Below are 14,304 nucleotides of genomic sequence, written 5' to 3'. Positions count from 1 at the left end.
AGACTACTCACACACACACAGAGACCCACAGACTACTCACACACACACAGAGACCCACAGACTACTCACACACAGAGACCCACAGACTACTCACACAGCAGAGACCCACAGACTACTCACACACACAGAGCCCCATAGACTACTCACACACACACAGAGACCCACAGACTACTCACACACACAGACTACTCACACACACACATAGACTACTCACACACACACAGACATCTTAATCCGGACATTCAAAGTCGTGAACGCGTAGTCATCGTGCAGAACACCGATCAATTTTATTCGGAACACCAACCAATCACATTGCCCAAAAAGTATAACCCCCAAAGAGAAAGCTCCCCCGTGTAGCCTCTAGCAGGCTGTAGGGGTAAGTGCCGTTAGTAGCGAGTAGCAACATCAACCCCTATGATGATCATGGTGATTGTAGTGATAGTGGTGGTGATGGTAGTGATGTGGTGGTGATGGTAGTGATGTGGTGGTGATGGTAGTGATAGTGGTGGTGATGGTAGTGATGTGGTGGTGATGGTAGTCATGATGATTATGGTGATGGTAGTGAAGTGGTGGTGATGTGGTGGTGATGGTGACATTGCAGGAGGCGTCTTCATTTCCTGGAGGTCCCGTGACTCCAACCTAGACTCCTGCGGGCACACAGAGAGAGACTTAAGGTGGTACGGGATTACCCCACCGCCACCACCAGCACTACCACCTCCACCACCGCCACCACCAGTACCACCACCACCACTAGCACCTCCACCACCACTAGCACCACCAGTACCACCACCACGAGTACCACCACCACCTCCACCACCATCACTAGCACCACCACCACCAGCACTACCATCACCACCACCACCACTAGCACCACTAGCACCACCAGTACCACCACCAGTACCACCATCACTAGCACCACCACCACCACCACGAGTACCACCACCACCATCACTAGCACCACTAGCACCACCAGTACCACCACCACGAGTACCACCACCACCTCCACCACCATCACTAGCACCACCACCATCAGCACTACCATCACCACCACCACCACCAGTACCACCATCACTAGCACCACCAGTACCACCACCACCAGTACCACCATCACTAGCACCACCACCACCACGAGTACCACCACCATCACTAGCACCACTAGCACCACCAGTACCACCACCACCAGTACCACCACCACCACCAGTACCACCACCTCCACCACCACCAGTACCACCACCTCCACCACCACCACCACCGACACACACACAGACACACACACATACATACAGATACACACACACACAGACACACACATACAGACACACACACACATACAGACACACACACAGACATATATACACAGACACACACACAGACACACAGACACACACACAGACACACACACACACATACAGACATACAGACACACACATACACAGACACACACATACACACAGACAGACACACACACACAGTCACACACATAGACACACACAGTCACACACACAGACCCACACACACCAACCCACGCACAGCACAGACAGCCGACCCACCTTGGCTTGGCCACACGCAAGCACCGAGCCGCTGGTTGAACACCAGGCCTTGCTGGCAGAGCTTGTAGAAGGTGTAGTGGTTGGAGCAGTGGTAGAAGGCGTTGGAGTTCCCAGGGTCCGCGAACATCCCGTCCACCTTCGCCTTGCAGAAGTCCACCACGTACTCTGCGCACGACAGGCAAAGGTGACCCGTGTAGCCTCTCAGCAGAGGGCAAAGGGGGGCAAGTGGCTGACCAGGTCCTATAGACACACAGGCAAAGGTGGCCCCGTGTAGCCTCTAGCAAGGCTGAAGGGGCAAGTGCTGTGAGCAGCAGTGTCTATAGACACACGCAGACAAAGGTGACCCTGGTAGCCTCTCAGCAGAGGGCAAAGGGGGGCAAGTGGCTGACCAGGTCCTATAGACACACAGACAAAGGTGGCCCCTGTAGCCTCTTAGCAGACGGCAGGGGCAAGTGCTGTTAGTAGCAGTGTCTATAGACACACAGACAAAGGTGCCCCGTGTGGCCTCTAGCAGGGCTGTAGGGGCAAGTGCTGTAGTAGCAGCAGCGGTGCTCTATAGACACACAGACAAAGGTGCCCCGTGTAGCCTCTAGCAGGGCTGTAGGGGCAAGTGCTGTGAGTAGCAGCAGCAGTGCCTATAGACACACAGACAAAGGTGCCCCGTGTAGCCTCTAGTTGACACGAGATGACACGAGATTGCACGAGTTGAGGGCTTACGTGATTTGGTGATTCCCTGGGTGACCGCTGTTGCGTCGTCGTGTAAAACTGCACACACGACACAGACACAGACTCAGTGTGTGAGTAGTCTGTGGGTCTCTGCTGTGTGAGTAGTCTGTGGGTCTCTGTGGGTGAGTAGTCTGTGGGTCTCTGCTGTGTGAGTAGTCTGTGGGTCTCTGCTGTGTGAGTAGTCTGTGGGTCTCTGTGGGTAAGTAGTCTGTGGGTCTCTGCTGTGTGAGTAGTCTGTGGGTCTCTGCTGTGTGAGTAGTCTGTGGGTCTCTGTGGGTGAGTAGTCTGTGGGTCTCTACTGTGTGAGTTGTCTGTGGGTCTCTGCTGTGTGAGTAGTCCGTGGGTCTCTGTGGGTGAGTAGTCTGTGGGTCTCTGCTGTGTGAGTAGTTTGTGGGTCTCTGCTGTGTGAGTAGTCTGTGGGTCTCTGCTGTGTGAGTAGTCTGTGGGTCTCTGTGGGTGAGTAGTCTGTGGGTCTCTACTGTGTGAGTTGTCTGTGGGTCTCTACTGTGTGAGTAGTCTGTGGGTCTCTGTGTGTGAGTAGTCTGTGGGTCTCTGTGGGTGAGTAGTCTGTGGGTCTCTGCTGTGTGAGTAGTCTGTGGGTCTCTGCTGTGTGAGTAGTCTGTGGGTCTCTGTGTGTGAGTAGTCTGTGGGTCTCTGCTGTGTGAGTAGTCTGTGGGTCTCTGCTGTGTGAGTAGTCTGTGGGTCTCTGCTGTGTGAGTTGTCTGTGGGTCTCTGCTGTGTGTGAGTAGTCTGTGGGTCTCTACTGTGTGAGTAGTCTGTGGGTCTCTGTGGGTGAGTAGTCTGTGGGTCTCTGCTGTGTGAGTAGTCTGTGGGTCTCTACTGTGTGAGTAGTCTGTGGGTCTCTGCTGTGTGAGTAGTCTGTGGGTCTCTACTGTGTGAGTAGTCTGTGGGTCTCTGCTGTGTGAGTAGTCTGTGGGTCTCTACTGTGTGAGTAGTCTGTGGGTGTCTGCTGTGTGAGTAGTCTGTGGGTCTCTACTGTGTGAGTAGTCTGTGGGTCTCTACTGTGTGAGTAGTCTGTGGGTCTCTGTGTGTGAGTAGTCTGTGGGTCTCTGCTGTGTGAGTAGTCTGTGGGTCTCTACTGTGTGAGTAGTCTGTGGGTCTCTGCTGTGTGAGTAGTCTGTGGGTCTCTACTGTGTGAGTAGTCTGTGGGTCTCTACTGTGTGAGTAGTCTGTGGGTCTCTGTGTGTGAGTAGTCTGTGTGTCTCTACTGTGTGAGTAGTCTGTGGGTCTCTGCTGTGTGAGTAGTCTGTGGGTCTCTACTGTGTGAGTAGTCTGTGGGTCTCTGCTGTGTGAGTAGTCTGTGGGTCTCTACTGTGTGAGTAGTCTGTGGGTCTCTACTGTGTGAGTAGTCTGTGGGTCTCTACTGTGTTAGTAGTCTGTGGGTCTCTGTGTGAGTCTATGGGTGGGTGAACGAGTGGGTGAATGAGTGAATGGATGAGTGAGTGAATGGATGAGTGAGTGATTGGATGGGGTGAATGTGCCATACGTACCGGGCCAGTCGCACACGCAGATGGCCGGGTTGAACACCAGGGTGGATGGACATGACTTGAGGTACGTCAGGGAATTGGAGCATTGGTAGAAGGTGTGGGAGTTTAATGGGTTTGCGTACAGCCCATCAGCCTTGCCCTGACAGAATACCGAGTTCACCACTGCAGGAGACAAAGGTGGAGCTGTTAGCGGGTCTCTGTGCGATGAGTCTGTGGGTCTCTGTGTGATGAGTCTGCGTAAAACAACCCCCTACCTCCTCGTGGTGCTGGACGGGCAACGTTGTCGTGGACAGTGCTGAGGGGGGGAGGGCCAATTCCGATTGGCCTTTCCCCTCATGGCATCTGTGACCACCACAGCGGCTAAATGGGGGCTAAACTCCGACTGAAAAATGTAATTAACAAGCTTGTGCCGGAGGCCCCGGGGGGACAGGCGTTTCCTGGCCAAACCCCATTTGGCGGAGCCAGGAGATTGAATCTTTACCCTCGGGGCTCCTCCAGAAACAATAAAAAGCCACTACGGATGACCACGTGGACTATTTGAACACTCACTGCGGAGGAGAGGCTGCCACTCTTCTGTCGGGAGCTGGACCAGTACCGCCTGGATCTCTGTGGTATTCAGGAGGTCTGGTGGACTGGCTCTGGCTCCTGCCACCATGAGGGGTGGACAGTCCTCTACTCGGGGCAGGAGACTGCCAAACAACAGGGAGTGGCTCTTCTTCTGAACAAAACATTAAAAGGTGTGGGAGCGTGGCGGTGAGGTGTGTGAAGTTGTAAGCCCCAGGCTACTTTGGGCTCGCCTTCCCATCAAAGACGAACATCCGTGGAGAGATGCAGGCAAGGCCGATGAGTCAGATGCCTTCTATGACCTCCTGTCACAGGTGCTGGCTAAAGTGGCCCCTCGGATAGAGTCATCTTGTTGGGCGACTTTAATGCCCGAGTTGGTCATGATGCTGGCACCTGGTCTGGAGTGATTGGAAAGCATGGGCTAGATCATCTCAATAACAACGGTAGGAGGCTGCTAGATTTTTGTGCACCTCAGGGCTTCTAATTACCAACACGCTGTTCCGGCATCAGCGCATCCACACAACATCATGGATGCATGCCGGGTCCAAACAAGAACATCTGCTGGACTACGTAGTGACGGAACAGCGGATGCGAGCCCATGTCCTTGACACCAGGACCTACCGTGGAGCTGATCTACCCTCTTGACCATCGACTAGTCATCTGTAAGATGCGCCTGCCATTCTTCCACTCCGGTGGTGGGTGTACACCCAGGACCCCATTCAAACCTAAGGTTGCCTGGTCTCAGCTAGCTGATGAAAGTTGCAAGCGAGAATTTCATCATCGCTTGCGGCTGGGGTTGACATCGTCCCTCACTCCAGATTTCGAGGGTAAATGGGTAAGGTTAAGGACTGTGACTCAGGCAGCTGCAATGGCTGCTTTGGGTACGTGGTCCAGACCTCCCCAGAGACCCTGGCTGACAGAGGAGGTGTTCAAGCTGGCTGAGAAAAAGCGACAGGCCCACTCTCATCGGCTACAGCATCCCATGTCAGAGAGCCATGAGGCACTGCAAGGATGGGTGGTGGTCGCGGGTTACTGAGGAGATGGAGTCTGCCTCAATGGGCCACGATCACAAATCACTATTTAACTCCATCAAAAAAGTAACCTGCAGCGCCACACCTATTACCATCATTAGGGGAAAAAACGGTGATCCAATCTCCGACCCCCAGGAACAGGTTTGCAGATTTGCTGAGCATTTCTGTGAAGTCCTGGGGGAGGAGAAATCCCTCCACATGGAAAACATCGTGGGACAAAGTGGGGATGACCCTGCTGAAGCTGCGGTGCCTCAAATATTGGAAGAGCAAGTCACCCCCTGTGAGTGGCTGGCTGAGGTGCCAGCTGTTGAGGAAGTTCTGAAGGCGATCCAGAGTCTGAGACCAGGAAAGGCACCGGGCAGATATGATCTCCCAAATGAAATGCTGAGGGAGGCTGGCGTTTGTGCACAGACTGCCCTACATGACATCATAACAACAGTCTGGACCACTGGACGGGTTCCGCAGGACTGGAAGGATGCCCTGGTGGTCCCCCTCTTTAAGAAGGGAAACCGCACAGACTGTAACAACTACAGGGGCATCTCACTCCTCAGTGTGCCGGGAAAGGTTCTGGCAAAGATTATTCAACATCGCCTTGCTAGGCACACTGAGGAGAGGCTTGCGGAGCCCCAATGCAGTTTCAGGAAAGGGCGGTCCTGCACAGATGCCATATTTTCTGTCCGTCTGCTACAGCAGAGGTGTAGGGAATTCCAACAAGACCTACATCTCTGCTTTTTTGACCTGGTCAAGGCCTATGATACCATCAGTAGGCCTGGGCTCTGGGTTGTTCTTCGTGTTTTCGGAGTCCCTTACGTAGACCCCCCTAATGGAGCATCTTCGCCGGTAAGAAACATTTCGGCTGGCCTGCCTACGATCAATTCTGGGTTTAACCTGCAGGCTGGATTGTGTGAGGAGCTCACAAATCCTCTAAAGACCTGGACAAAGTCTCATCGGTGAGCTCCTCCGGCAGGCAAGGCTGCGTTGGCTGGGCCATGTAGCCCGCATGATGATGATCATCATCACCTGCCATCACCACCATCACCACCATCCCCTCCATCACCACCATCCCCTCCATCACCACCCCCATCACCACCATCACCACCATCACCACTATCATCACCACCATCACCACCATCACCTCCATCTCCTCCATCACCACCATCACCACCCCCATCACCACCATCATCACCACCATCACCCTCCCAGCTTCTACAGAGGCCACGACACCCTCGTCAAGGCGTGCAATGGAGATGGAGGGGAGTGTGGGGGGGGTGGTGACGTCACGAGACGTCACGAGACGACACGAGACGTCACGAGACGACACGTGACGTCACGAGACGACACGTGACGTCACGAGACGACACGTGACGTCACGAGACGACACGTGACGTCACGAGACGACACGTGACGTCACGAGACGACACGTGACGTCACGAGACGACACGTGACGTCACGAGACGACACGTGACGTCACGAGACGACACGTGACGTCACGAGACGACACGTGACGTCACGAGACGACACGTGACGTCACGAGACGACACGTGACGTCACGAGTTGAGGGCTTACGTGGCTTGTTGGCTCCCTGGGTGGTGACTGCTGCGACGTTGCCTGCAACTGCGCACACGACACAGACACAGACTCAGTGTGTGAGTAGTCTGTGGGTCTCTACTGTGTGAGTAGTCTGTGGGTCTCTATGTGTGAGTAGTCTGTGGGTCTCTACTGTGTGAGTAGTCTGTGGGTCTCTGTGTGTGAGTAGTCTGTGGGTCTCTACTGTGTGAGTAGTCTGTGGGTCTCTGTGTGTGAGTAGTCTGTGGGTCTCTGTGTGTGAGTAGTCTGTGGGTCTCTACTGTGTGAGTAGTCTGTGGGTCTCTGTGTGTGAGTAGTCTGTGGGTCTCTACTGTGTGAGTAGTCTGTGGGTCTCTACTGTGTGAGTAGTCTGTGGGTCTCTATGTGTGAGTAGTTTATGGGTCTCTGTGGGTGAGTAGTCTGTGGGTCTCTGTGTGAGTAGTCTGTGGGTCTCTGTGGGTGAGTAGTCTGTGGGTCTCTGTGTGTGAGTAGTCTGTGGGTCTCTGTGTGTGAGTAGTCTGTGGGTCTCTGTGTGTGAGTAGTCTGTGGGTCTCTGTGTGTGAGTAGTCTGTGGGTCTCTACTGTGTGAGTAGTCTGTGGGTCTCTGTGTGTGAGTAGTCTGTGGGTCTCTACTGTGTGAGTAGTCTGTGGGTCTCTGTGTGTGAGTAGTCTGTGGGTCTCTGTGTGTGAGTAGTCTGTGGGTCTCTGTGTGTGAGTAGTCTGTGGGTCTCTACTGTGTGAGTAGTCTGTGGGTCTCTGTGTGTGAGTAGTCTGTGGGTCTCTACTGTGTGAGTAGTCTGTGGGTCTCTACTGTGTGAGTAGTTTGTGGGTCTCTACTGTGTGAGTAGTCTGTGGGTCTCTGTGTGTGAGTAGTCTGTGGGTCTCTACTGTGTGAGTAGTCTGTGGGTCTCTGTGTGTGAGTAGTCTGTGGGTCTCTGTGTGTGAGTAGTCTGTGGGTCTCTGTGTGTGAGTAGTCTGTGGGTCTCTGTGTGTGAGTAGTCTGTGGGTCTCTACTGTGTGAGTAGTCTGTGGGTCTCTGTGTGTGAGTAGTCTGTGGGTCTCTGTGTGTGAGTAGTCTGTGGGTCTCTACTGTGTGAGTAGTCTGTGGGTCTCTGTGTGTGAGTAGTCTGTGGGTCTCTACTGTGTGAGTAGTCTGTGGGTCTCTACTGTGTGAGTAGTCTGTGGGTCTCTACTGTGTGAGTAGTCTGTGGGTCTCTGTGTGTGAGTAGTCTGTGGGTCTCTACTGTGTGAGTAGTCTGTGGGGCTCTACTGTGTGAGTAGTCTGTGGGTCTCTGTGTGTGAGTAGTCTGTGGGTCTCTACTGTGTGAGTAGTCTGTGGGTCTCTGTGTGTGAGTAGTCTGTGGGTCTCTACTGTGTGAGTAGTCTGTGGGTCTCTACTGTGTGAGTAGTCTATGGGTCTCTGTGTGAGTCTATGGGTCTCTGTGAGTAGTCTGTGGGTCTCTACTGTGTGAGTAGTCTGTGGCTCTCTATGCGAAGCGAGTCTATGGGTGGGTGAACGAGTGGGTGGATGAGCGAATTAGTGAGTGAATAAATGGGTGGGTGAATGAGTGAGTCGGCGAATGAGTGAGTGGGTGGGTAAGTGAACGGGTGGCCAAGTGAATAGGTGACTGAGTGTGTGTGTGTTTGCATGAATGGTTGGGTGAGTGAGTGGATGAGTGGGTGAATGGGTGTGTGAATGAGTTCGTGCCGGACGGTAACGCTGTGGTGAGCATTGCCCTGGGGGGAGGGCCAATTCAGATTGGCCTTTCCCCTCATGGCATCTGTGACCACCACAGTGGCCACTAAACCACGAACAAAATATATCATTAAGCTTGTGCTGGAGGCCCCGGGGGGACAGGCGTCTATGACTTCTCCTGGCCAAACCCCATTTGGAGTAGCAAGTTGGCACAGTAGGGGGCACAGGCGGTACATCAGCCAGTCATATCGGTCTCCGCCCCCACGACGCTTGTGCAGGCAGTTGTTGTTGTTGAGTAGGTGTACAAGTGAGGATTTGAATGAATGGGTGGGTAAATGTGTGAGTAGGTGAAACAGTGAGTGGGTGAATGAGTGAGTGGGTGAAACAGTGAGTTAGTGGATGAATGAGTGAGTGGGTGAATGAGTGAGTGGGTGAGTGGGTGAACGAGTGAGTGGGTGGGTGAACGAGTGAGTGGGTGGGTGAACGAGTGAGTGGGTGAACGAGTGAGTGGGTGAAACAGTGAGTGGGTGAATGAGTGAGTTAGTGAATGAATGAGTGAGTGGGTGAATGAGTGAGTGGGTGAGTGAGTGGGTGAACGAGTGAGTGGGTGAACGAGTGAGTGAGTGGGTGAAACAGTGAGTGGGTGAATGAGTGATTTAGTGGATGAATGAGTGAGTGGGTGAATGAGTGAGTGGGTGAATGAGTGAGTGAGTGGGTACATGAATGAATGAGTGGGGGAATTAGCGTGCGAGTGGGTAGGTGAATGAATGGATGGGTGAATGTGTGATACGTACCGTCCCAGTCACATCTGTTTCTTGCCGAGTTGAACACCAGGGTGGCTGGACATTGCTTGTGGTACGTCAGGGAATTGGAGCAGTGGTAGAAGTAGTGGGAGTCTGAGGGGTCTGCGTACATCCCATCGGCCTTGTCCTGGCAGAATACTGGGTGGGTCAAACGTTGCAGGAGACAAAGGTAGATATGTTAGCAGGTATCTGTATGATGAGTCTACGGGTCTCTACTGTATGATGAGTCTGTGGGTCTCTGTGTGATGAGTCTATGGGTCTCTGTGCGATGAGTCTGTGGGTCTCTGTGTGATGAGTCTGTGGGTCTTTGTGTGATGAGTCTATGGGTCTCTGTGCGATGAGTCTGTGGGTCTCTGTGTGGTGAGTATGTGGGTCTTTGTGTGATGAGTCTACGGGTCTCTGTGTGATGAGTCTGTGGGTCTCTGTGTGATGAGTCTATGGGTCTCTGTGTGATGAGTCTATGGGTCTTTGTGTGATGAGTCTACGGGTCTCTGTGTGATGAGTCTATGGGTCTCTGTGTGATGAGTCTATGGGTCTTTGTGTGAGTAGTCTATGGGTCTTTACTGTGTGTCTCTACTGTGAGTAGTCTGTGGGTCTCTGTGTGTGAGTAGTCTGTGGGTCTCTGTGGGTGAGTAGCCTATGGGTCTCTGCTGTGTGAGTAGTCTGTGGGTCTCTACTGTGTGAGTAGTCTGTGGGTCTCTACTGTGTGAGTAGTCTGTGGGTCTCTACTGTGTGAGTAGTCTGTATCAGGAGTAAAACTCTCACCGTTGTTATATCCGCTTCCCTGTAAAATGTAAACAAAGCAAAGAATTAGCACACGATGGAAGAGGAACTCAAAACATCATCGGTATCGTCAACCTATTAACATAGAGACATTCTCTCGGCTACTTCTCTACAGGGTAGAAAGCTGTAATTGTGTTACCCAGGTAGCTCTTAAAGACAAACAACAGGAGGTGGACATCTATCTTCCTTCTATCTGTATAAATGAAGACCTTAATCTGTGTATGTCTCAACAACAACAACCTCTTTAAGATCCATCCCTACAGGGTAGAAAGCTACAAATTGTGTTACCCAGGTCGCTTTTAGGAACACCAACAACAGTGGATAGACATCTGAAAATCCGAGATTGTTGATTGGAAGACCCCCTACATGTCGACGTTTAATGCATCCGGTAGGGTTCAGTGTCAATCACCGAGACTCACAGAGCCAGACTAAGGCTCACTCCCGTAAGGTTCAGTGTCAATCACCGAGACTCACAGAGCCAGACTAAGACTCACTCCCATAGGGTTCAGTGTCAATAACCGAGACTCACAGAGCCAGACTAAGGCTCACTCCCGTAGGGTTCAGTGTCAATCACCGAGACTCACAGAGCCAGACTAAGGCTCACTCCCATAGGGTTCTGTGTCAATCACCCAGGACTCACAGAGCCAGACTAAGGCTCACTCCCATAGGGTTCAGTGTCAATCACCCAGGACTCACAGAGCCAGACTAAGGCTCCCTCCTGTAGGGTTCAGTGTCAATCACCGAGACTCACAGAGCCAGACTAAGGCTCACTCCCGTAGGGTTCAGTGTCAATCCCCCAGGACTCACAGAGCCAGACTAAGGCTCACTCCCATAGGGTTCAGTGTCAATCACCGAGACTCACAGAGCCAGACTGAGGCTCACTCCCATAGGGTTCAGTGTCAATCCCCCAGGACTCACAGAGCCAGACTAAGGCTCCCTCCCACAGGGTTCAGTGTCAATCACCGAGACCCACAGAGCCAGACTGAGGCTCACTCCCATAGGGTCCAGTGTCAATCCCCCAGGACTCACAGAGCCAGACTAAGGCTCACTCCCACAGGGTTCAATGTCAATCACCGAGACTCACAGAGCTAGACTAAGGCTCACTCCCATAGGGTTCAGTGTCAATCCCCCAGGACTCACAGAGCCAGACTAAGGCTCACTCCCACAGGGTTCAGTGTCAATCACCGAGACTCACAGAGCCAGACTAAGGCTCACTCCCACAGGGTTCAGTGTCAATCACCGAGACTCACAGAGCCAGACTAAGGCTCACTCCCGTAGGTTTCAGGACTCACGATTGCGTTGCTGAGAGCCAGCGAGCTGGCCAGCAAGACGATCACCAGGGGCACGATGCTCTGAGCCATTGTGGACACGGAGAGAGGATGCAGCGGGTAGCGGCGATGTCCTGGAGTGCTCCTGAAGTGGTCTCCTGAAGGTCTCCTGGAGGTCTCCTGGAGTGGTCCTGAAGTGGTCTCCTGGAGTGGTTCTGAAGGTGTCCTGGAGGTCTCCTGAAGGTCTCCTGGAGGTGTCAGACGGAGTGATGCGGCTGCTTGAGATTCGTCGCCCCTTTTTATGGGCGAGCGGCGGCGTGAGGTCACCGCCCTCCAGGGCAGCGGGGAACCTCGAAACCATCGCCCCGGGGAGGGGAGGCACACCCAGCTCGCATCACCTAATGACGATGACCTCCTCCTCCACTCCCTCCTCCTCCTCCATCATCCTCCACTCCCTCGACCTCCTCCACTCCCTCCTCCTCCTCCTCCATCCTCCACCTCCATCCTTCACTTCCTCCACCTCCTCCACCTCCACCTCCTCCACCTCCTCAACCTCCTCCTCCACTCCCTCCTCCTCCTCCATCCTCCACCTCCTCCACCTCCTCAACCTCCTCCTCCACTCCCTCCACCTCCTCCATCCTCCACCTCCATCCTCCACCTCCTCCATCCTCCACCTCCTCCACCTCCTCCACCACTCCCTCCACCTCCTCCATCCTCCACCTCCATCCTCCACCTCCTCCATCCTCCTCCAACTCCTCCACCTCCTCCACCTCCTCCACTCCCTCCACCTTCACCACCTCCTCCTCCTCTCTCCCTCTCACGACGCCTCTTAAGATCATCGCTTATCGACGATGACGCCGCCACTCTTGGTGGGGGGGGGTGGTGGGGGTGGGGGTGGTGGGGGGGGTGGTGGGGGGGGGCACAGACGGCTGTGTAGGCGTTGATTGCTGTGCGTCACTCACTCACTAACACACCCACTCACTCACACACTCACACACCGACACACTCACTCACACACTCACCCACTCACTAACACACCCACTCACTCACACACTCACACACCGACACACTCACTCACACACTCACACACTCACCCACACACACTCACACTCACTCACCCACACATCCACTCACTCACCCACTCACTCATCCACTCACTCACACACTAACACACTCACTCACTCACTCACACACTCACTCACTCACCCACTCACTCACACACTCACTCACACACTCACTCACCCACTAACACACTCACTCACTCACACACTCACTCACACACTCACCCACTCACTCACCCACTGACACACTCACTCACACACACTCACTCACCCACTAACACACTCACTCACTCACTCACACACTCACTCACACTCACCCACTCACTCACTCACTCACCCACTCACTCACACACTCACTCACCCACTAACACACTCACTCACTCACACACTCACTCACACACTCACCCACTCACTCACCCACTGACACACTCACTCACACACACACTCACTCACCCACTCACTCACACATCTCTGTGTGTCTCTGTGTATCTCTATGGGTCTCTGTGTATCTCTATGGGTCTGTGTATCTCTGTGGGTCTGTGTATCTCTATGTATCTCTATGGGTCTCTGTATCTTTATGGGTCTCTGTGTATCTCTGTGGGTCTCTATGCATCTCTATGGGTCTCTGTATCTCTGTGGGTCTCTCTGTATCTCTGTGGGTCTCTGTGTATCTCTGTGGGTCTCTGTGTATCTATATGGGTATCTATGTATCTCTATGGGTCTCTGTGTGTCTCTGTGGGTCTCTGTGTATCTCTGTGAGTCTCTCTGTATCTCTGTGGGTCTCTACGTCTTTGTAATTTCCACGCGAAGACGACGACGATGATGATGATGGTGATGATCACAAGCCTCTCGCTCAGCAGCTGTCAATCCTTGGTGGCTCAGATCGCTTTTGAACATTTTTTTTTTACTTTTTAAACCGAGATGACGACCCAGCAGTTAGTTCAGTGGAAGTCTCCCACCCGGTTAAACACGCGAATAGTTTCTTATTAGTTCGGCTGCTGCTGCTGCTTCTGCTAAAAATAACACAAAATAATCACAGGTCACACGGGGAGGAAGATTTCATTTAGTTTTTTTAAATCTTTGACCGGGAAATGATGCAACCAAATTCTGGGTGATTAGCGACTGACGCCTTCGTGTGTTCTATAAATACAGACGATGAGATCGGTGCCTCGGGGCGACTCTGTGGGTGGGTGGTGTGTGTGTCTGTGTGTGTGTGTGTCTGTGTGTGTGTCTCTGTATGTGTGTCTGTGTGTCAGTGTGTGTGTCTGTGTCTTTGTGTGTCTGTGTGTGTGTGTCCTTGTGTGTGTGTGTGTGTCTACATGTGTGTCTGTGTGTGTGTGTGTCTGTGTGTGTGTCTTTGTGTGTCTGTGTGTGTCTTTGTGTGTGTGTGTCTACATGTGTGTCTGTGTCTGTATGTGTGTGTCTGTCTGTGTGTGTCTGTGTGTGTATGTGTGTCTGTGTGTGTGTATGTGTCTGTGTGTGTGTCTGTGTGTGTGTGTCTGTGCATAGCTGTGTGTATCTCTGTGTGTCTATGTATTTCTATGCGTCTCTATGCATGTCTATGTGTCTCTATAGGTCTCTGTGTATCTCTATGGGTCTAGATGTATCTCTATGCGTCTCTATGCATGTCTATGTGTCTCTATAGGTCTCTGTGTATCTCTGTGGGTCTCTGTGCGTCTCTATGAGTCTTTGTGTATTCATTGTTCTCTCTGTGGGTCTCTGTATCTCTACGAATGTCTGTGTGTCTC

At 52.8% G+C, this 14,304-nt stretch overlaps 1 protein-coding gene across 1 annotated transcript; it reads right to left on the bottom strand.

Annotated features, from left to right (window-relative positions):
* Window positions 1-262: 262 nt before the first annotated feature.
* Window positions 263-11,604, bottom strand: LOC144738827 (chondroitin proteoglycan 2-like). The gene is made up of 8 exons (XM_078621814.1): window positions 11,520-11,604; window positions 10,210-10,228; window positions 9,436-9,582; window positions 6,946-6,993; window positions 3,788-3,946; window positions 2,268-2,315; window positions 1,551-1,715; window positions 263-647 (listed from the first exon to the last, which is right to left on the bottom strand). The coding sequence occupies exons 1-8, from the start codon at window positions 11,586-11,588 to the stop codon at window positions 640-642; spliced, it is 663 nt and encodes a 220-aa protein (XP_078477940.1). The 5' UTR covers window positions 11,589-11,604; the 3' UTR covers window positions 263-639.
* Between the last annotated feature and the right edge of the window lie 2,700 nt (window positions 11,605-14,304).

Source organism: Lampetra planeri, unplaced genomic scaffold, assembly GCF_965212315.1.
Source record: "Lampetra planeri unplaced genomic scaffold, kcLamPlan1.2.h2 scaffold_118, whole genome shotgun sequence".
Lineage (NCBI taxonomy): Eukaryota > Metazoa > Chordata > Hyperoartia > Petromyzontiformes > Petromyzontidae > Lampetra > Lampetra planeri.
This window is presented reverse-complemented; position numbering and strand designations above follow the sequence as displayed.

What these genes read in the sequence shown, in the direction of transcription:
- LOC144738827 (XM_078621814.1), bottom strand. Translation starts at nt 11,588, where the DNA reads ATGGCTCAGAGCATCGTGCCCCTGGTGATCGTCTTGCTGGCCAGCTCG. An exon ending in AAACAGATGTGACTGGGACG is followed by an intron (nt 6,994 to 9,435) that starts GTACGTATCACA and finishes TCGTGTGCGCAG; the next exon opens with TTGCAGGCAACGTCGCAGCA. An exon ending in CCAGGGAGCCAACAAGCCAC is followed by an intron (nt 3,947 to 6,945) that starts GTAAGCCCTCAA and finishes TGTCTCCTGCAG; the next exon opens with TGGTGAACTCGGTATTCTGT.